Source organism: Eumetopias jubatus, unplaced genomic scaffold, assembly GCF_037043125.1.
Source record: "Eumetopias jubatus isolate StellerSeaLion01/CBP00866 unplaced genomic scaffold, mEumJub1_p1.0 scaffold_9, whole genome shotgun sequence".
NCBI lineage: Eukaryota > Metazoa > Chordata > Mammalia > Carnivora > Otariidae > Eumetopias > Eumetopias jubatus.
In genome coordinates, this window is record NW_028274815.1 from 124,389,506 (window position 1) to 124,413,110 (window position 23,605).

At 42.5% G+C, this 23,605-nt stretch overlaps 1 protein-coding gene across 1 annotated transcript in view; it reads left to right on the forward strand.

The window, feature by feature from the left end:
* IFT52 (intraflagellar transport 52) overlaps positions 1 to 23,605 on the forward strand; it is a 45,286-nt gene that overhangs the window by 12,714 nt on the left and 8,967 nt on the right. The window contains 5 exon segments of the mRNA XM_028121981.2: positions 3,316 to 3,442; positions 7,621 to 7,707; positions 9,057 to 9,125; positions 13,250 to 13,404; positions 17,203 to 17,290. Of these exon segments, the coding sequence (XP_027977782.2) occupies positions 3,316 to 3,442; positions 7,621 to 7,707; positions 9,057 to 9,125; positions 13,250 to 13,404; positions 17,203 to 17,290 (526 nt within the window).

Here is a 23,605-nt window from a genome sequence, read left to right on the forward strand (position 1 = left end):
TTTTGAAAAAGCTTGACCTATTGAAGTCTGAGGTCTCATTTAGCCCATTTTCTATCATGTCCCTTTTCCTGTTTCTCAGCTGTAGCCACACTGACATTGTTTCCGCTCCTTAAATATGCTAAGCTTATTCCCGCCTTTGGGCCCGTACAGGAATACACTTTCCCAGCTGTTCACCCAGCCAATCTTATTCATTCACATGTAGTTTGGAAAAATCCTGTTTTTGGTTTTTGGGTGGATGTTTAGCCTTATGCCTAGTGTTATCAAAATGTCAGTCTAATTGATTTCTTAGTAATAATAAAAGGAATAGAGGAGTATAAATAATGACTGACAGTTTCCATCGTATGACTCGAATGTCCATTCTCCCTTCCTCCTTGAGAGTCATCTCCTTGGCGTGCAGTTGGGGAGAAGTGTGGGGCAAAGATGTGCACTGACATCCATGTAACTATTTCTCCCACATCCCTTTTCTTCCTCCATGGCAACTGCTCCTTTCTTTCTCCTGGACTGCTCATTTCTTTCTCCTTCTGGCCTGGGACACATGGCCTATAGTCCCCTTTCCTGGGCTACTGCTGGGGCAGGGCTCAAACGGGAGAATAGAGAACGTGGGGCAGGTGCCCCTTTTCACCCACCATATGACACAGAAGTCAGAGGGTAGGTGAGACTTGACTGAAGTGAGGGGGAAACTAACTGGAAGGAAATCATTTTAAACTTAAGCTAAAAAGAATTTTCTCATGGTCTAAGAAAGGAAAATTCACATTATCTTTATAGGGAGCTCTTCATGGGTGCTTCCCTTCCCCCAGTTTCTAACTTTATGCTTTGTTATAAGATTCCTGTTTCTCTCCATTCTGAGAGCACTTATTCAAACAACTACCTTTGCAGAGCTCCATTTTGATGCTTTCAGTTAAACCTTAGCCCCTCCTGCAGGGGTTGGCCACACCCTAGGGTCTGCACCCCACCCTTACCCCTCCATCCCACACCCTTTTTAGGAGTACATTGCCCCAGGTCAGACTGACTCACTCTAGGTACTCTTTTTTTTTTTTAAAGATTTTATTTATTTATTCATGAGAGACACAGAGAGAGAGAGAGATAGAGAGGCAGAGGGAGAAGCAGGCTCCCAAGGAGCAGGGAGCCTGATGCAGGACTCAATCCCAGGACCCTGGGATCATGACCTGAGCCGAAGGCAGACGCTTAACCATCTGAGCCACCCAGGCGCCCTCACTCTAGATACTCTTTAAGTGTTTGTTAGGATAGAGTGGGGGAAGGAGGCCGAGGTAGGTGTGTGTAGACGTGTCTGATGTCAGGTCTCTATTCATATAAGGCTTGACTGGTAACATGGCCTTCTAATGACAGCCATTCATTCCTGGAGATGATACCAGTCACATCTGTAAGGAAGAGGGAAATGTTTACCAGGAAGACATTGTCATACAGAGCAGGCTCATTTATAACTCCAGTTCAGCTCTAAGATGAGGGCCCCTCTTCTTCCTCCTCCAGAGGGGTTTCTTTAGTTCTTCCAGTTACAATCATTTATACATAGATTATAAGTTGTTAATTTGCTTTCAGATTTTTGAAGTGCTTTATTAAACTAGTAGCTAGAGTTATACCAATTTTTGAGTTGACAAACCAAAGGTTAGACAAAATTTTGTGTTGGTTTTTTTTTTTTTTTAAAGTTTTGTGTTTGCGATGAGATACCACCTCACACCTGTCAGAGTGGCTAACATTAACAACACAGGAAACAACAGATGTTGGTGAGGATGCAGGGAAGAGGGAACTCTTTTATAAAAATATTGGTGGGAATGCAGACTGGTGCAGCCACTCTGGAAAACAGTATGGAGGTTCCTCAAACAGTTAAAAATAGAACTACCCTAAGACCCAGCAATTGCACTACTAGGTATTTACCAAAGAATACAAAAATGACTGATTCAAAAGGGCACATGCACCCTGATGTTTATAGCAGCATTATCAACAATAGCCAAACTTTGGAGAGAGCCCAAATGTCTATTGACTGATGAATGGGTAAACATATGGTGTGTATGGATAAACATATATATACACATACATAAATAATGGAATATTGCTCAACCATCAGAAAGAATGAAATCTTTCCACTTGCAACCGACGTGGATGGAGCTAGAGTGTATTATGCTAAGTGAAATAAGTCTGTCAGAGAATGCCAAATACTGTATGATTTCATTCATATGTGGAATTTAGGAAACAAAACAGATGAACATATGGGAAGGGGAAAAAGAGAGGGAAACTCCATCACTTCTCGGCCTTTTGGCTAAGATCAAGTATAAAAGGGCGCCTGGGTGGCTCAGTCGTTAAGCATCTGCCTTTGGCTCAGGTCATGGTCCTAGGGTCCTGGGGTCGAGTCCCACATCTGGCTCCCTGCTCCGTGGAGAGCCTGCTTCTCCCTCTCCCGCTCCCCCTGCTTGTGTTCCCTCTCTCGCTGTCAAATAAATAAATAAAATATTTAAAAAACCCAAAAGATCAAGTATAAGAGACTCTTTTTTTTTTTTTAATTTTTTTTAAGAGTTTTGTTTTTTTTTTTTTAAAGATTTTATTTATTTATTCATGAGAGACAGAGAGAGAGAGAGAGGCAGAGGGAGAAGCAGGCTCCCAAGGAGCAGGGAGCCCGATGTGGGACTCGATCCCAGGACCCTGGGATCATGACCTGAGCCGAAGGCAGATGCTTAACCATCTGAGCCACCCAGGCACCCGTATAAGAGACTCTTAAGGAGAGAGTGCAAACTGAGGGTTGATTGAGAGAGGTAGGTGGGGGATGGGCATTAAGGAGGGCACTTGTTATGATGAGCACTGGGTGTTATATGTAAGTGATGAGTCACTAAATTCTACTCCTGAAACCAATATTACTGTATGTTAACCAGAATTTAAATAAAAATAAAAAAGTAATAGACATCCTTATCACCAGAGGTAGGGACTTTAAATTTGAGAAAGCTATAGAAATAAACCTTGCTACTTTTTTACTTATCTACTACCTCAGCCCAGATTCCACTTAGAATTCCTTACTAACTAAAGCCCTCAATACCTATTTTCTTTATCCTGTCAATTCCTCACACACTTATTGTTTTTGTATAAAAGGTATAAAAAGCTGCCTGCCTTGGTCATCTCTTTGGGTCTCAATTTCATTATTGGGCCTCCATGTGTATATAATAAAACTTGAGTTTTTTACTCCTGACACCCCCCCAAAAAAAAACTTTGTGTTAGATCTTGAATTGCTCAAGAAGCACTGAAATTATCTTCAAAAAAATTTTTATTCATTTTTTTAAAAAATTTGAATGTTTCTTTAATTTCTTACAGGGCTCTCACCTTTGTCTATCCTTTTGGTGCCACATTGAGTGTCATGAAACCAGCAGTGGCTGTTCTGTCCACAGGCTCTGTCTGTTTCCCGCTTAACAGACCCATTCTGGCTTTCTATCACTCGAAGGTACAGCCTTTCTTAGATGTGGGTAGATACATTATTTTTATTATTAAAATAATAAAAACCGTTGTTTCCAGAGGGGTTTCTTATGTTTTCTCATTGGTCTTTACACCAGCCCAGTGAGGTAGTATTTCAGTTAACTACACTTTATTTATGGGGAAACAGCAGATTGTCCAGTAATCGATGGAGTCAAGACCTAAACCTAGCTCTTACCATTCTAAATCCAAAGCTATTCCACGGTAGCATGAGGCTACCTATATTATAACCGTCTATGACTACGGGCTCTCACCCTCAGTGTAAGAGAATCCATCCAGGGAAAGGGTCAGTTAACACACCATACCAAAATGCACACACTTGTACTGCTGTTATTTTAGTTTGTCCCAGGGCAACGTATCAGAAGACTAGTTGCTCAGTTCTCATCCTGGAGACCCCACATTTTGGTCCCAGAGGACATAGCCCCTCTCATTGTGACCTCACTTATCCATTGCCCAACTCAGGACTTGTGCTTGTGACCCTGAGCTTAAGATCTGAGATCAAGAGTCGAACGCTCAACTGAGTGAGTGTCCCAGGTGCCCCATCCACTGCCTTTTAATTCATGTTTTGCTGAATTCACCTTTATTTGTCTACCAAGATTAGAATTCACCAGCTGACCTCCCAGTTTTTCTCTAGTTCCCCACATCCTATTTTTCTTTGTGGGATTTAGGTATTACTTTTCCCTCCCATATTTCAAAGGTCTGACTTCATTTTATTAGGAAGTAAATAAATATCTATCCTGTTTATGAAAGAAGATATTTAGACAAAATTCATAATAGTTATTATGGTAATTAGTTTCTCCCAAACAACTGGAAATACTGTTTTAAAATTAAAGTATAAAATGATTCAAGATGGGGGGCGCCTGGGTGGCTCAGTCGTAGGGTGTCTGCCTTTGGCTCAGGTCATGATCCCAGAGTCCTGGGATCGAGCCCCACATCGGGCTCCCTGCTCAGCGGGAAGCCTGCTTCTCCCTCTCCCTCTCCCCCTGCTTGTGTTCCCTCTCTCACTGTGTCTCTGTCAAATAAATAAATAGAATCTTTAAAAAAAAAAAAGAATATTCAAGATGTGGAAATAATTGGTTTATATAAACTGTCAGTTTATAGTCACAAAAGTAATGAGACAACTATCTTAAGGGGCCTCTGGTAGTGTAGTATTTTGTTTGTTTGTCTGTTTGTTTGTTTATTTAGAGAGGGAGAGGGAGAATCTCAAGCAGGCTCCATGCTTAGCATGGAGCCTGATGTGGGCTGGGGCTTCATCTCACAACACTGAGATCATGACCTGAGCCGAAATCAAGAGTTGGAAACTTAACCGACTGAGCCACCCAGTCACCCCTATTATTTTTTATTTTTTAACTGTGCGCAGAGATTTTACCCAGCTTCCTCAGTGGGTTTTTATGGAACATCTATTCGGTACAGAGTTCTGTTCTAACTGTGGTGATTCTTCAAGAACGCATGAGATTATCATCTGCTCATTGCCTAGCTCTTTAAAGCCTGTTTTCTTTTCCTTAGAAGCTTTTATTATCTTTTATTTTTTATTATTTTTTTACTTTTATTATTTTTTGTTATGTTATGTTAATCACCATACATTACATCATTAGTTTTTGATGTAATGTTCCATGATTGTTTGCGTCTAACACCCAGTGCTCCATTCAGTACGTGACCTCTTTAATACCCATCACCAGGCTAACCCAGCCCCCCACCCGCTTTTATTATTTTTTAAAAAAACATTTTATGTATTTGCTTAGAGAGGGAGAGCACATGTAAGTGGGGGTAGGGGCACAGGGAGAAGGAGAGAGAGACTCTCAAGTAGACTCCTTGTTGAGCACGGGAGCCTGACGCCGGCAGATCCCAGAACCCTGAGATCATGACCTGAACTGAAATTGAGAGTCAGATGCTCAACCACTCAACTGACGGAGCCACCCAGGGGCCCCTCCTAACAAACATTTAGTCCTGCCTTATAAACACAATCTTTGAGAGGTTTTTACCTGTCCCTTTTAAGTTTGTGAGAGAAACCAGTGATGCCTTAGAGGGGCCACTCCCATACTCCTGGAAAGCCCAAGCAGGGCACCCGAAGCAGGGATGGGCTAGCACAGGGTTCGGGGGTGTGTTCTGCCTCCTCGCCCAGGGCCATTGCCTTCGAAGTTGAGCTAGTCATGATCCTTTCTAGGTCTTTAGTTTACTAGGAAAAACTCATTAATATCAAAGGAGCAAATCAGTCCTTAAGTAGATATACTCTTACTTAATTGGAACAAATGATAGGCAAAAGCTGGAAAAAGAAACTGAAGACACTGGTAGAATCTCTGTCCAGAATAAAAGGATTAAGGGGAAGATCTATAGTCCATTTGAAATAAATGAGGTAGGGGAAAAAAAGAATATTAAAGAAAAAATACAGATGTAACTGTGGGTAGTAGCAAGAAGGAAAGTCCTTTCCTCTTCCTGTATTTACTTACATATGTGGGTTCAAATGCAACAGAGTTCATTCAACACTCTTTCTGTGGAATTTCACCAAATTCACTTTCTGTTCTCAGTAACTGATGTGCTTTCAATGGTTATGTTACAGCAATAGTGTTATTTTTCCTATGAACCATTTGCTTTTAACGTGGTACAAGTCACAGTTTGTTTTGCAAATCTTGTTTTATTTATGGAATTTGTGTATTTGTCTGGCTGGAGAGTAATTCTTTCCTAGTACTGTCACAACTGTGCCTATTTCCTATAGGTGATGTTGCTAGAAAAACTGAATTCATTTTGTAGTTTTAATGTTGTACTGTTTTCCTCATTACAAAAATAATATATGCTCATTGTAGGAAAACTGAAAATTACAGAGAGGAAAGGGAAAAAAAGAATGTCTCATTACAAAACTGACATTTTGATCATTTTCTCCTACTCTTTCTTGCAGCTCGTGTTAATTTATTTGCCTCGCCGGGCTTTAAGCTAGGGGGGCTGTACAATTTATGGTATACTTCTTTTTTTTAACCTCATGTTAAAAAGATAAAAAGCACCTCATGTTATGACAGAAGCCTTCTTCCAGGTTACTGAAAACCCTTTGTAGCATATAACTTCACTACTGGAGAAGGTTCTCTTATTCTTAGCCACTGGTTCTGTGGTTGAACATTTGAATTTATTTCTGACTTTCTGTGATTCTGACTGTAAAATTGTCCATAGGGTTTTATATGTTTTGTTGCATACGTTGACAGCTTCAGCAATGTGTGAAAGAACTTATTTCGTTGAAACCTGACACTGTTTGTAGTCGTCTTTTTCATATTTATTAATCTGATAGGCAAAAATACTTTGTTTTGATTTTTCTAATTACTGATTAATTTTTTTTTTAAAGATTTTATTTATTTGACAGAGAGAGACACAGCGAGAGAGGGAACACAAGCAGGGAGAGTGGGAGAGGGAGAAGCAGGCTTCCCGCCGAGCAGGGAGCCCAATGCGGGGCTCGATCCCAGGACCCTGGGATCAAGACCTGAGCCCAAGGCAGACGCTTAACGACTGAGCCACCCAGGCGCCTCTAAATTTTTTCCTTGTTAACCAGTTATTTCTTTCGTGAATTTTTTTTTTCTTTTTTGAGAGAGAGAGAGAGGAAAGTGGGGAGGGGCAGAGAGAGAGGGAGAGAGACAATCTTAAGCAGGCACCATGCTGGGCATGGAGCCTGACACAGGACTTGATCTTACAACCCTGAGATCATGATCTGAGCCAATATCAAGAGTTGGACACTTAACTAACTGAGCCACCCAGGTGCCCTCTTCTGTGAATTTTTCATGCTCATGGATTAATTTTCTGTTTGGATCTTAAAGACTGTCTTTTGATACTCATAAAATATCTTTATATCTTTACAGATTGACTTTAGATTCTTTTTTCCTTTAGGATTATAATCTTCATTTATAAGTTAACTGGGAAAATGCTGTCGAACCAATTCACATTGTTTTTTGTTAAAGTCAAATAGAAGGATATAGAAGTGTCTAAAGGGAGAAGCAGGTGGGAATATAGTTGCTATCATAGTTGATATTTTTTAGGTCATTAAAATCCTGATGTGAATTGGCACTTAGTATAGACAGTTGCTCACATGATTCTGATAATGAGTTTTTGGGACTAGGGTGCAGGTGGTGCATTTTGGGATCTGAGCATCTAATACTGCTTTGTCATCGACAGAACCAAGGTGGGAAGCTGGCAGTGCTTGGCTCATGTCACATGTTCAGTGACCAATATTTGGATAAAGAAGAAAACAGCAAAATCATGGTAGGTTCTTCTCTTTCATTACATTAATGTATAATGTGTATGATTTTCATGTCATTAAAAAAAATACTGCTAAGGTCATCTATTCATTTAAAACCAGATCTTCAGGGACACCCGGCTGGTTCAGTTAAAAGAGCATGTGACTCTTGATCCGTCATGAGTTTGAGCCCCACATTGGCTGTAGAGATTACTAAAACAAACAAACTTTAAAAAAATAAAAAAGTAAAAAATAAAACCAGTTTCTCAGAACCCATTATATGCCTGGCACTAAGAATACAAGGTTGAGTCAGGCACAGTCCCTGCTTTGAAAACATTTATAGTGCATTGAGAGAATGTGAGAGACAGAGATGTAAATTTAGAAGGATGTGGTGAACGTTTTCAAGCCTGCCAGGTTGGGGTGGGAGCCAACCTTGGAGGAAAGGTGAGGAGCAGGCTCAACCAGGGCCTCATGTGTAAAGCCCAGAAACTTGAACTTTCTGCAGGAAGCTATGAAGAGCCCTTATAGAATGTCCAGCAGCCTTGGGCGTAGTTAGATATGTGTTTCAGAAGGACTCCTCTGTCAGGCATGTGGAAGGTGAGAGGGAGGATGCAACCTGAAGCCAGCTAGGAGGTCGGCAGAGTCAGCCAGCCAAGAGGGGATGGTGACCTGAGTGAAGGTAGTGAGGGTGGGAAGGAGGAGAGGGGGGCTGGCCAGCACGTGGTGTCGGGAGGGTTTATGACAGGACTGGTCACTGGTCGATGTGGGGAAGAGGGGAAGGCACGGCAGTTGCTTGTCAGCATAGTGTGAAGGAAACGTGTCTTGTGAAGGGTGACAGACGGCGCATGGCAGCGCCGGACATTGTTGTGATTCTGTGACTCACTAGCCAGAGGAAGAAGGTCCCACTGAACTATTTCATTAATGAAACAGATTCCTTCAGCTTTAAGCACTGTTATTGTATTGAGAGATTGACTAAGATCTTGTTTCTGCAGAATCCACATGAAATTCTAGTCTCTAGACACATTCCAGGGGCATCTAGATGTAGTCTGCCCTTAAGTTCAGACTGTCATTGGCACATTTAAACAGGGGTTGTTTCAGGATCATGAGCAAGTTTTAATAAATTTTGGCATGTGGTTAAAAGTGAAAGTGCCCTAAGATAAATGGTCAATTTCCAATGGTAAAAGTGGCATTAGGGTTAGGAAAACTTTGACGTTTTCATATGATTTCACCAAGAGAAGGGTAGCTACTCTTTTTTGAAACACTGCTATGTAGTCTCTTTCCCTTTATCATTTTTTCTTGATTGATTTAATTCTCTTGTCTTGCCTTGGTTTTCTCAAATAACCAAGCGTCTAATTCTGTGTCTGTTTTTTAACAGGATGTTGTTTTCCAGTGGCTCACAACGGGAGACATCCACCTAAACCAGATAGATGCTGAGGACCCAGAGGTAGGGGCTGTGAATCATTAAAAAACTTCGAAGGCAAAAAAAAAAAAGGCACCACTTCCAACAGTTTAAAAGGAATATGTATCTCTTACTTTATCTGTAAGACAGATGGAAAGAAGTGATGCTTTTAGGGGTGATGAACCCACATTATAAAAAATAATAAATTAAGAAATTATAGAATTAATTGGGATGGGAATCCCTCTCTATGTATATGCTACCTGGCCAAACTTTCAAAATCATTATCTGTAGAGAAATACTTCTTTCAGAAATACGAAGGATATAAAAATAATTTTTGTGAATAAACAAAGGTCATCATAATTTAAGTTTTAAACTATAGTTTTGGTGTCTTTAGGAACAATAGTCCTAAAGGCATTAGGATCCTATTTATCAGACAATGGAGAGTGAGACCAGTGTGGGAATAGGGCCAGTAACTTGCCTTCCAGGGACCGCTCCACTCTGGCCCTTGCACCTTTCTGGCCTTTTTTCATCTTGGTTTTTTCATCTGTGAAGTGTGGATACCAGTACCTGTGCTCTCTCTCTCACAGGATGATTGTGAGGCCTCAATTAATAGATGTATACTGACTGACTAAATTAAAAGGTGTAGGAAGTGATATAGCTGTCAGACTTTTTAAAACTCTTGTATTTATTATATACAGGCACCATGTATCATATATCTTCACATAAATCATCTTACGTAATCTTTACAACAGCCTTGGGAAGGAGATGGTCTTATTCTCATTTTAGAGATGAGGGAACTGAAATTCTCCAAGATTGCAGTATGCCCAAATAGCAAGTAACTGCAGAGCTGGGATCCAAACCCAGCTCTCTTGATTCAAAGTCTACTTGTTCTATAATTGCTTCTCTGTTTCTTTCCTCCTTTCCTTCCTTCCCTCCTTCCTTCCCTTCCTTCCTTCCTTTCCTTCCTTCCTTCCTTCCTTCCTTCCTTCCTTCCTTCCTTCCTTCCTTCCTTCCTTCCTTCCTTCCTTCCTTCCTTCCTTCCTTCCTTCCTTCCTTCCTTCCTTCCTTCCTTCCTTCCTTCCTTCCTTCCTTCCTTCCTTCCTTCCTTCCTTCCTTCCTTCCTTCCTTCCTTCCTTCCTTCCTTCCTTCCTTCCTTCCTTCCTTCCTTCCTTCCTTCCTTCCTTCCTTCCTTCCTTCCTTCCTTCCTTCCTTCCTTCCTTCCTTCCTTCCTTCCTTCCTTCCTTCCTTCCCTTCCTTCCCTTCCTTCCCTTCCTTCCTTCCTTCCCTTCCCTTCCTTCCTTCCCTCCTTCCTTCTTCCCTTCCTTCCCTTCCTTCCTTCCTTCCTTCCTTCCTTCCCTTCCTTCCTTCCTTCCCTCCCTCCCTCCCTCCCTCCCTCCCTCCCTTCCTTCCTTCCTAAGATTTATTTGTTTATTCATTCATTTATTTTTCTAAGATTTATTTTTCATATTATTCCTTTATTATTTATTCTCAGAGAGAGAGAGAGATTGCACAGGCAGGAGGGGCAGAGGGAGAGAGAGAGTCCCAAGCAGACTCCCCACTGAGCACAGAACCCACGCAGATCTTGAGACCACAACCCGAGTTGTGGAGACGCTCAACTGACTGAGCCACCCAGGCACCCTGCTTCTCTGTTTCTTAAACTCTGAAGTGTCAGGGAAATGATTTCCTGGCTGTGGGTAGGTAGCAGGAAGTGGGCGAGAAGATGGTCAGAAATGGCGGCCTACTGTCTGCTTCCTCCCTCAGCTGAGTGTGTGGCCTCCCAAGGGCTGACTTGGGTTAGGAAACAGGAGAGCCCTGTGTCTAAAATATTTCCATATGGAAACATGAAATGTATGGATATTTTGTTTAAATACCTCCCCAAAAGTGATATAAGCCCTCCTAATAAAAGAATTGGAGGACAGTCAGGAATTCACTTTTTAGATCTCACAGGACCCAAGTCTTGAGTGGATTGTGACTTGGTCAGGTGCCAGTCCTAGTTAGAGTGTGGGGGGCCAGGGAAGCAGCTGCATCCTGGTCTGTGCGGCCGCCTTGCTCTTACTCAGTTTCTGTCATTCCTGTTTCCTAGCTGAGGAAGTGGAAGTAAGTACGTTCTTCAAGGTCCCCACTGAGATTGATACCTGGCTAGCCATTACTAATGTCCATGTAAGGCTGATTCTGGAGCCCATCCCTTCTCTACTGCTCTCTTGTTCACTGTGCACTGCCTGTGACACCGGACTGGTTCTGGAGGGCCATGTCAATAGGGCACCAGAGGAAGATGGTGTCGCCGTGGCCTTTCTCTAAAATCCCGTGGTTTCGTGTATTTCTGCACAGGAGACCTGGTGCAAATGTCCTTTGTGTTGTAAGGCTTTGGAAAGTAAAATTCTGGACCCAGTAACACTGCAAAGTAAGAAATTCTGAATATCCAAACTTCCTGGGATTTTGGATCAAATCTTATGTTGGAGTGGGTTTCAAACCCAAATAACAGTTCAGTTTCAAATGATACTTAATAAAATGGTAGCTCAATAAAGAGCTGAGGGGATTTCCATGACAAGTTTTAACCTCCAAATCTGCCAGGAAGTCATGAAAACCAGTGATCTTGGGAGTCCTCTTATGTTTCTGTCTGGACATCGAAGGCCTTGATAGTTTCCTGAACTAGGATTGTGTAGCAGTTCTCCGTGCAGAGATGCGAACCAGCCTCAGGACCTTTGGGATTGCTGGGCCCTTACCCATCCTCCTGCTGCGTTTGGGTGCATGTCCTGATGCGGTCAGTGCCTCTGTGATTGCTCTCACTTTCAATCCCCATCCTGTTTGCGGGGTGAAGCCTCTAACACAGACAAAGACTGTAGGGAAAAGTAGTTATTTATTTATGTTCCTCTCCTGTTCCTTATCTAAAAAAAAAATAAGTTTGAAGATTAGGGAGTTTTTTGACTCCTGGGATATAGAAAAAGTGAGCCTGTTGGTCTAGGCTTGTTTCTGTAATGCTCAGGCACATCCTCCCGTGCTGGCCCTGGAGAATATAGAACACATTGTTGCGGGGACCTCAGAGGGCAATTAGGAATAAACTTTTTGTTGCCAGCATGCATTTATTTAAAGTTAAATGTACTTTTTGAGTAGGTAATAGAATCACAGTTTGGAATTCAAAAGCATACACAATGAACAGTTTCCCTCCTGTCTTTGTCCAACCACTTTGTTCCCCTCCCCAGTGACAGCAGCCTTAGCTGTTTCTTGTATGTTCTTCCAGGGATATTTTATACACATATAAGTAAATATGTGCATGTATCTCCTTTCCCCTTGTTTTACACAAATGGTACTATACACACTGTATTCACCACCACCTAGTTTTTAAAAATTAGCAATATGTCTTAAGAGATGTTTCCTTATTTATACATATAGAGCTTTCTTTTGATTTTTGTGTTTTTTTTTTAAGACAGTATTTTTCATTGTTTGTACTGTAGTATATTAACCAGTCTCCTATTGGTGGACGTTTAGGTTTTCCTGGTCTTACACTGTTACCAGCACTCAGCATGTATCATCATTAAGGGCTCTCAGCAGTGCTGGAAGCATGTCCTTGGCTAGGTGAGAAGGGCTGGGATCTAGCGTCCGAGTGCAAGGGTCATCTCTGCCGGGGTCCCTGGCTGTTCACACCTGTAACAGCAGAGGAAGCCGAATATATGGCCTATAGATGCCGGTGGACGGACAGCCGCTGTAGTGGGAGCTTGTGGACTGTCTTTTATGATTGCTTCTATTTTCTCATTGAAATAGAAAATAAGGTCAGCAGCTAAAATTAAGAAAGGGAAAATTGTTTTAGTTGGCTGAAGTGACAAAAGGAAGGTATTGCTTAGGACAGTGGGAAGTGAATGAATTAAAGAAATACAGTTGATTGCTGACCACTCAAGATCAGTGATCATGAAACTAAAAGGAGGCCGGTCTGCATGCTTGTTTCTCTCTAGCTGCGTTCGGTACCGCCTGAGGAATTATGGAGTTGGATTTAGCCAGCACTGGGGTTTAGCCAAGTGACTTTTGTTCCTCTTTCCACATGAAGTGGTTTATTTAAGGTTTAGTTGTTAGTGACCAGGAACAGTGAAATCTCTTGATAAGAGAGTAGAAATACTGCAGACTTAGATGAAAATTCTTATTCCCCTGTGCTGTGTGAACCCTCTTGTGGCTTTCAGATTTCTGACTACATGATGCTGCCCGACACAGCCACCCTGTCAGAGCGGCTTCGAGTGTGTCTCCAGGAGGGCGATGAGAACCCAAGAGACTTTACCACCCTCTTCGACCTGTCCATTTACCAGCTGGATACCACCTCCCTCCCCAAGGTCATCAAGTCAGTACCTGTAGCTCTCGGAGCTGCCCTGCGTTCCATTCTGAGTGTTTGGTTTGAAAACCTGAGCCTGGGGACAGGAGTTAGGGTCATGGCCTATGTGGTATGCAAAACATGTTCTCAGGTCTGTGATGAGGCCGACAAAGACAGCTGGGAAAATTGGGGTGGGGGTAGATGGAGAGGAAACTGCGGTCGCCTGTTGTGTTCTAGGCTCCGTATCAGGCATTTGGGGTGACCGACATGTTCTGGTTTGCCTGGGACTTACCTGGTTTTAGCATGGAGGAGGAACCCCAGTAAACTGAGTAGGGTAGCCGAGGTGCCCTGCAGGCACCCCACATTGTTACTTCCACATCGTACTTCATTTGTCCTCTGAATCACCTGCTGGATTTCCAGCTGAGGAAACTGGTTTAGAGAGGGTCAGGTCTTCTCCCAAGGTGGGAGCCTGAATGCCTTTCAGACCAAGGCTTTTCCCTGTTCGATTCCCTGCCCTGTTGCCTGCTCGTCATTGTTGTCCATTCCTAATGACGGGGACAGGGACTGAGGCCAACATTCTTCAGCATCTTTGGCCTGACATAGGGTCTACATCTGAATAAACCAAAGGCTGAGTGTCTGACTTCCTACTGCTGTATTTAGGTTCAAGTTTCCCAAATACTGACTGAGCTCCTCCTGTGCCAGGCACTGTGTCCAAGGTTAATGATTTTATGGAGGAGACGGACAGAGACTGTGAGGCGAAGTTATTGTATTAATGCCAAATGTGAAATATAAACCTGGAGGCCATGGGCATAATGAAGCGAGAGAATTTGACTCACTGCAGTGAGCAGGGAAGGCTTTATGAAAGGGGGGCCCTTTTAGCTAGGCATTGGTTATTTCAACAAACATTTTTGGGGGGCCTGTGTCTGCTTGGCACGATGCTGGGTGCTCCACCATCAGGGGTTCAGGAGCTGGCGGGGATGTTCAGAGAGACAGTTGGGCAACGATGTAGCTTCTATGGGCAAAGCCCGCATGTTCACACGTGCACGCGTGTCCAGGTAGGGAAGTTTATTCCTAATTGCCCTTTGAACTGCATGTAGCCTTGACTTTGAACAAGGCCAACTTAATAGTTGAAAACTTGGCCCTCTGAAATGCCCTGCAACAATCTGTTCTCCGTGTTCTCTAGCAGGCACTTGAGGAGCGGGAATTGGGCTAGAGACAGGGCTTAACAGCTGCCCTGGCATTCAAGGCAGGAGAAGAGGAGGGCCTTTGACAAGCTGGGGAAAAGCAGCTGGAGGGGCAGGGGAGCGTGAGCCTCAGCAGAGTCCTGGGAAGCCAAGGAAGGCAAAAGAAGGGGGGGGGGGTTCTGGAGGTGGGCCCATGGCTCCTCCTCTGCCATTTGCACTGTTCTCAGAATAACAAAAGGCACCTGGGGCTGCTCCTCCAGCCAGTTATAGTCCACCCAGCTTCTGCCTTTAGTTTGGTCTGCTTCTCTCCCCATGTGGTTTAGATCAGGCCATTGTGACTGTGCTTTGGCATTGAATGCAGGATTGATTGGAACCATCTGTTATTTTAGTGCCAGCAGAGTCAAGTATTGTAGATATTTTGGAGCTTGGATCGCTCTTTTAATTGTATTTATCGTTCATACCATAGCAAAGGACAGTAGTTACAGGCCAGTTTCCATATGGTGCTCCTAGGTATTCTCATATCTGCTAGTAACCTCTTTTGAATGCAGTGTCTTTTTTTCTGAGTAAAAAATCGATTAGTTTTTAAATATTTATGTAGTCTGTAGAACGTTGCTCTGAAGTAACTTCATTCGTCCATTTGGTATTTATCAATGTGTGTGGGGGTGAGGTAGAGACAGTGTGGAGTCCCTGCATTCTGAGTTCACGGGCTGATGGGTTGGGGACTGAGACACGGTGATAAAAACGCAGTGCCACAGGTCAGGCCAGAGTGTTCTGGAAATAGCTTTCTGAATTAGGTTTTCTTGGTTTTTTAAGATTCGTTTCTCCACCCATCCCCCACCCTCATCAAGTACGCGCTTGCTGTTGGCTAATAGGTGGAGGAAAATTTGGGTAGGCGGTGAGCTGAGCAAGAAAGGGTTGAGGAAATGGGACTTGTTTTATTGTTCCCACAGGGCTTCAGTATAGCCGAGGCTACCATGTGGGGACAGAAAGCAGAAAATCATGGCTGGGATGGCAGAGGCCAGGGCTTGGCAGCAGGATTCTTTGTGTGCCAGTGGTGGGACCTTTAGCTTAGATACTGCCCTTAACGACATTCTGCCTTCAGTATAGACTGAGTCTTGGGGCCTCTGGTTGGCAGGGATTGGCCAGCTCAGAGTTCTAATCTTGTCTTTGTTCCTTCTTAACCACGTGACCCTGGGAAGCTATTTCATCTCTATACCTCTGCTTCCTCTTTGTAAAAGATTATACCCTCTGTCCAGGGTTGTTTTGAGCATTAAGTGAAATGAGTTTAAGTGCCTAGCACAGAGTCAGGCATAATATGTGATATGCAACAGGTACTCTCTTCTCTCCATAGGGATCTTCTGCATTGCCAGGAAAGCTTCTCCCCAGGCACCTGGGAATAGTGAGGAGGTGATGGCAATAAGCTCAGCTAAGTGCCTTTCTTCAGTCACAGACCTCTTTCCTTTCTAAAATCACCCATCCACAGAAGCAGGCATGAACTTTGTCTACCACCCTTTGGCATTTGCTTGTTCACTTAATTTTAAAAGGTCACAGATGTGTATATAGTTTAAATTAGGTGAGTATATTTTAATTTGCCTCATTCCCAGAGGAGTTCAGCCCACTTACAAAATTATGTGCAGTACAAAAGGATAAAAGCAAAGTTTGAGAGAATGGAGGCAGAGGGGAAGCCACAATCAAAAAGAAACACAGGGGTAAGATCAGCACTTGACTCTGAACTCCTCACTAGCACTCTCCCCCTGCTGTGGCCACGCTGGCTGCCCCAGGTCCTGTGAAAACCCCTCGCACCCTTATTCCTGCTCTCCTTGCGCTTGCCTCTTCCTGGGATACTTGTGAAAGTAAGTACATGACTTCTCCCTCCCTTTCACTCAGGGCTTCTCTGACAGGCTGTACCCCATGCCTCCTCCCTGTCTCTGTCCCTCTCTCCTGGTTTGTTTCTCTTCTCAATACATATTGATACCTGGCATCTTAGGTTTTGTTTATTGTGTGTCTCTCCTCATGCAGAATGTAAGTTCAGGAGGCTGCCTTGGTCTCTTGTTTTCACGGTTGCTGTTCTCCTAGTGTATAAAACTGGTACATATTCAGTAAATACTTGCTGAGTGAATGAGCACACAGGAGTGTATATTAAGGGACAGCTCGGTCAGAAGAGCATGTGACTCTTGATCTCGGGGTCGTGAGCACCATGTTGGGTGTTGAGATTACTAAAAATAAATAAATTAATTAATTAAAAGAAAGAAAGAAAGAAGTGTATACTGTACAGATCTGTTCAGTTGCCAGAAGCCAACTTTAGATTTGACTCCTGTCTCTTGGTTGTAAAAACAAGGAAACAGTGAGTTACAAGATTCACATTGTCCACTGGGTAAAAATAAAAAGCCTGTTTAGGAGAATCCTGATACGAAACTTGAAAGAACTTTCCCTTTCAGTTCTCAATATAGTCAATACCATACGATACAGTAGAGAAGATTCACAAAGGGATCATTATATTACCTATAACAATGCATTTTGTGTGTTTTTCTACAAAAGTGTTGAACCGCCTGATTTGATGGAGAAGAGCACAGAGTGGTCAGTTAGATGGCGCTTTGCCACAGTGTCTCACGTTGATCCTTGCTTTTTTGTCTTATTAACACAGGGCCCACGAACAGCTAAATGTGAAACATGAACCTCTCCAGCTCATCCAGCCTCAGTTTGAGACGCCGCTGCCAGCCCTTCAGCCAGCGGTGAGTAGGTGTGCTTGGGGGATCCTGCTACAGAATCCCGCTCTTTGCCCTTACCTTGCCAACTAGGCCATCAGATGTGGATATGTACACCTTATGTTATGGCAGTTCTCACAAAGTCACGTTTCTCTGGCTCTGAACATGCAGAGACCAGACCATTAGTATTCCGTAAGGCCTTCCATTGCTGTAGCTCCCAACCGAGAGATCAAGGGTGTGGACTTTGGGGGCTGTTAAGCATTTCCCATCTTGTGTAGTTGGAGGGCATATATGACAGAAGTAATTGGTGAAAAGGAGGAAATGCTTTGCACTGCACCTTTCCAGGCAATAGGTGCTCAGGTTCATGGCACAGATTCATAGCGCCCTGGGGGGCCGGAGGGGCAGCTGTTCACAGGTGACTTTGAACATTCCAGTCCAGCAGGAACTCACCTTGCCTTCAAAACCATCCTATCCCACCACATTCTGGAATGTTATGAACTACTTTGCTTCATTTTGGTAGCTTGAAATTGGCCATGGTGGGAGTATTTCCACTGCAGAAAATGACAAAGGCTACAAGGCATACCTGTGTGTGTTCTGTTGTCTTGAAAGCTGGTAGTGAAACATTTCTCAGCACACCACTGGCTCATACGTGCGAATTCTGACTCCAGGTTTAGCACTTTATTTTTTTTTAATAATTTTTATTGTTATGTTAATCACCATACATTACATCATTACTTTTTGATGTAGTGTTCCATGATTCATTGTTTGTGCATAACACCCAGTGCTCCACGCAGAATGTGCCCTCTTTAATACCCATCACCAGGCTAACCCATCCCCCCACCCCCCTCCCCTCTAGAACCCTCAGTTTGTTTTTCAGAGTTCATTGTCTCTAATGGTTCGTCTCCCCCTCCGACTTACTCCCCTTCATTCTTCCCCTCCTGCTATCTTCTTTTTTTTTTCTTAACATATATTGCATTATTTGTTTCAGAAGTACAGATCCGTGATTCATCAGTCCTGTACAATTCACAGCACTCACCATAGCACATACCCTCCCCAATGTCTATCACCCAGCCACCCCATCCCTCCCACCCCCCACCACTCCAGTAACACTTAGTTTGTTTCCTGAGATTAAGAATTCCTCATATCAGTGAGGTTCTATGATACATATCTTTCTCTGATTGACTTATTTCACTCAGCATAACACCCTCCAGTTCCATCCACGTCATTGCAAATGGCAAGATCTCATTCCTTTTGATGGCTGCATAATATTCCATTCTGTATATATACCACATCTTCTTTATCCATTCATCTGTCGATGGACATCTTGACTCTTTACACAGTTTGGCTATTGTGGACATTGCTGCTATAAACATCGGGGTGCACGTACCCCTTCAGATCCCTACATTTGTATCTTTGTGGTAAATACCCAGTAGTGCAGTTGCTGGATCGTATGGTAGCTCTATTTTCAACTTTTTGAGGAACCTCCATACTGTTATCCAGAGTGGCTGCTCCAGCTTGCATTCCCACCAACAGTGTAGGAGGGTGCCCCTTTCTCTGCATCCCCGCCAACATCTGTCGTTTCCTGACTTGTTAATTTTAGCCATTCTGACGCGTGTGAGGTGGTATTTCATTGAGGTTTTGATTTGGGTTTCCCTGATGCCGAGTGATGTTGAGCACTTTTTCATGTGCCTGTTGGCCATTTGGATGTCTTCTTTGGAAAAATGTCTGTTCATGTCTTCTGCCCATTTCTTGATTGAATTATTTGTTCTTTGGGTGTTGAGTTTGATGAGTTCTTTATAGATTTTGGATACTAACCCTTTATCTGATATGTCATTTGCAAATATTTTCTCCCATTCTGTCGGTTGTCTTTTGGTTTTGTGGACTGTTTCTTTTGCTGTGCAAAAGCTTTTTATCTTGATGATATCCCAATAGTTCATTTTTGCCCTGGCTTCCCGTGCCTTTGGTGATGTTTCTAGGAAGAAGTTGCTGTGGCTGAGGTGGAAGAGGTTGCTGCCTGTGTTCTCCTGTAGGATTTTGATGGACTCCTGTCTCACGTTTAGGTCTTTCAACCATTTGGAGTCTATTTTTGTGTGTGGTGTAAGGAAGTGGTCCAGTTTCATTCTTCTGCATGTGGCTGTCCAATTTTCCCAACACCATTTGTTGAAGAGACTGTCTCTTTTCCATTGGACATTCTTTCCTGCTTTGTCAAAGATGAGTTGACCATAGAGTTGAGGGTCCATTTCCGGGCTCTCGATTCTGTTCCATTGATCTATGTGTCTGTTTTTGTGCCAGTGCCATACTGTCTTGATGATGACAGCTTTGTAATAGAGCTGGAAGTCCGGAATTGTGATGCCGCCAGCTTTGCTTTGCTTTTTCAATATTCCTCTGGCTATTCGGGGTCTCTTCTGGTTCCATACAAATTTTAGGATTATTTGTTCCATTTCTTTGAAAAAGGTGGATGGTATTTTGATGGGGATTGCATTGAATGTGTAGATTGCTCTAGGTAGCACTGACATCTTCACAATGTTTGTTCTTCCAATCCATGAGCATGGAACGTTTTTCCATTTCTTTGTGTCTTCTTCAATTTCTTTCCTGAGTATTTTATAGTTTTCTGAGTACAGATCCTTTGCCTCTTTGGTTAAATTGATTCCTAGGTATCTTATGGTTTTGGGTGCAGTTGTAAATGGGATCGAGTCCTTGATTTGTCTCTCTTCTGTCTTGTTGTTGGTGTATAGGAATGCCACTGATTTCTGTGCATTGATTTTCTATCCTGCTACTTGACTGAATTCCTGTATGAGTTCTAGCAGTTTTGGGGTGGAGTCTTTTGGGTTTTCCACATACAGTATCATATCATCTGCAAAGAGTGAGAGTTTGACTTCCTCTTTGCCGATTTGGATGCCTTTGATTTCTTTTTGTTGTCTGATTGCTGTGGCTAGGACTTCTAATACTATGTTGAATAGCAGTGGTGAGAGTGGACATCCCTGCTGCGTTCCTGACCTTAGGGGAAAAGCTCTCAGCTTTTCCCCATTGAGAATGATATTCGCTGTAGGTTTTTCATAGATGGCTTTTGTGATATTTAGGTATGTACCCTCTATCCCTATACTCTGAAGAGTTTTGATCAAGAAAGGATGCTGTACTTTGTCAAATGCTTTTTCTGCATCTATTGAGAGGATCATATGATTCTTGTTCTTTCTTTTGTTTTTTTTTTATTTTTTTAGATTTTTTTAAATTTTTATTTATTTGAGAGAGAGAGAATGAGAGATAGCACGAGAGGGAAGAGGGTCAGAGGGAGAAGCAGACTCCCTGCTGAGCAGGGAGCCCGATGCGGGACTCGATCCCGGGACTCCAGGATCATGACCTGAGCCGAAGGCAGTCGCTTAACCAACTGAGCCACCCAGGCGCCCCTGTTCTTTCTTTTGTTAATGTATTGTATCACGTTGATTGATTTGCGGATGTTGAACCAGCCTTGCAGCCCAGGGACAAATCCCACTTGGTCATGGTGAATAATCCTTTTAATGTACTGTTGGATCCTATTGGCTAGTATTTTGGTGAGAATTTTTGCATCCATGTTCATCAAGGATATTGGTCTGTAATTCTCCTTTTTGATGGGGTCTTTGCCTGGTTTTGGGATCAAGGTAATGGTGGCCTCATAAAATGAGTTTGGAAGTTTTCCTTCCATTTCTGTTTTTTGGAATAGTTTCAGGAGAATAGGTATTAATTCTTCTTTAAATGTCTGATAGAATTCCCCTGGGAAGCCATCTGGCCCTGGGCTTTTGTTTGTTGGGAGATTTTTGATGACTGCTTCAATTCCTTAGTCGTTATAGGTCTGTTCAGGTTTTCTATTTCTTCCTGGTTCAATTTTGGTAGTTGATACATCTCTAGGAATGCACCCATTTCTTCAAGGTTATCTAATTTGCTGGCATAGAGGTGCTCATAATATGTTCTTATAATTGTTTGTATTTCTTTGGTGTTGGTTGTGAGCTCTCCTCTTTCATTCATGATTTTGTGGATTTGGGTCCTTTCTCTTTTCTTTTGGGTAAGTCTGGCCAGGGGTTTATCAATCTTGTTAATTCTTTCAGAGAACCAGCTCCTAGTTTCGTTGATCTGTTCTACTGTTCTTTTGGTTTCTAGTTCATTGATTTCTGCTCTGATCTTTATGATTTCTCTTCTCCTGCTGGGTTTAGGCTTTATTTGCTGTTCTTTCTCCAGCTCCTTTAGGTGTAGGGTTAGGTTGTGTATTTGAGACCTTTCTTGTTTCTTGAGAAAGGCTTGTATTGCTATATACTTTCCTCTCAGGACTGCCTTTGCTGTATCCCAAAGATTTTGAACAGTTGTGGTTTCCTTTTCATTGGTTTCCATGAATTTTTTTAATTCTTCTTTAATTTCCTGGTTGACCCATTCATTCTTTAGTAGGATGCTCTTTAGCCTCCATGTATTTGAGTTCTTTCCGACTTTCCTCTTGTGGTTGAGTTCTAGTTTCAAAGCATTGTGGTCTGAAAATATGCAGGGAATGATCCCAATCTTTTGGTACCGGTTGAGACCTGATTTGTGACCTTATTTGTGACCTAGGATGTGATCAATTCTGGAGAATGTTCCATGGGCAATCGAGAAGAATGTGTATTCCGTTGCTTTGGGATGGAATGTTCTGAATATGTCTGTAAAGTCCATTTGGTCCAGTGTTTCATTTAAAGTCTTTATTTCCTTGTTGATCTTTTGCTTAGATGATCTGTCCATTTCAGTTAGGGGGCTGTTAAAGTCCCCCACTATTATTGTATCGTTGTCAATGTGTTTCTTCGCTTTTGTTATTAATTGCCTTATATAATTGGCTGCTCCCACGTTAGGGGCATAGATATTTACAATTGTTAGATCTTCTTGTTGGATAGACCCTTTAAGTAGGATATAGTGTCCTTCTTCATCTCTTATTAAAGTCTGTTTTAAAATCTCATTTGTCTGATATAAGGATTGCCACCCCAGCTTTCTTTTGGTGTCCATTAGCACGGTAAATGGTTTTCCACCCCCTCACTTTCAATCTGGGGGTGTCTTTGGGTCTAAAATGAGTCTCTTGCAGACAGCATATTGATGGGTCTTGTTTTTTAATCCAATCTGATAGCCTGTGTCTTTTGATTGGGGCCTTGAGCCCATTTACATTCAGGGTAACTATTGAAAGGTATGAATTTAGTGCCATTGTATTGCCTGTAAGGGGACTGTTACTGTATATTGTCTGTGTTCCTTTCTGATCTGTGCTGCTTTTAGGCTCTCTTTTTGCCTAGAGGACTTCTTTCAATATTTCTTGTAGGGCTGGTTTTGTGTTTGCAAATTCCTTTAGTTTTTGTTTGTCCTGGAAGCTTTTTATCTCTCCTATTTTCAATGACAGCCTAGCTGGATATAGTATTCTTGGCTGCATATTTTTCTCGTTTAGTGCTCTGAAGATCTCATGCCAGTCCTTTCTGGCCTGCCAGGTCTCTGTGGATAGGTCTGTTGCCAATCTGTTTCTACCATTGTAGGTTACATATCTCTTCTCCCGAGCTGCTTTCAGGATTTTCTCTTTGTCTCTGAGACTCGTAAGTTTTAGTATTAGATGTCGGGGTGTTGACCTATTTTTATTGATTTTGAGAGGGGTTCTCTGTGCCTCCTGGATTTTGATGCCTGTTTCCTTTCCCACATTAGGGAAGTTCTCTGCTATAATTTGCTCCAATATACCTTCTGCCCCTCTCTCTTTCTTCTTCTTCTGTGATCCCAATTATTCTAATGTTGTTTCGTTTTATCGTATCGCTTATCTCTCGAATTCTGCCCTCGTGATCCTGTAGTTGTTTATCTCTCTTATTCTCAGCCTCTTTATTTTCCATAATTTTGTCTTCTGTATCGCTGATTCTCTCTTCTGCCTCATTTATCCTAGCTGTTAGTGCCCCCATTTTTTATTGCACCTCATTAATAGCCTTTTTGATTTCGACTTGGTTAGATTTTAGTTCTTTTATTTCTCCAGAAAGGGTTTCTCTAATAAGTTCCACGCTTTTTTCAAGCCCAGCTAGTATCTTTAAAGTCATGATTCTGAACTCTAGGTCTGACATCGTACTAATGTCAGTATTGAGTAGGTCCCTGGCTGACGGTACTACCTCTTGTTCTTTTTGCTGAGGTGATTTTCTTCGTCTTGTCATTTTGTCCAGAGGAGAACAGATGAATGAGAGAACAGAATGCTAAAAGGTTAACAACGTCTCCAGCAAATATACTTTATACAAATCAGAAAAGACCTGAAACCAGAGAACAAGAAAGGGAAAGAAAGAAGAGAAAAAAAAAAAGGAAAAAGAAAAAGATAAAAACAAACAAAAACAGAACAAAACAAAA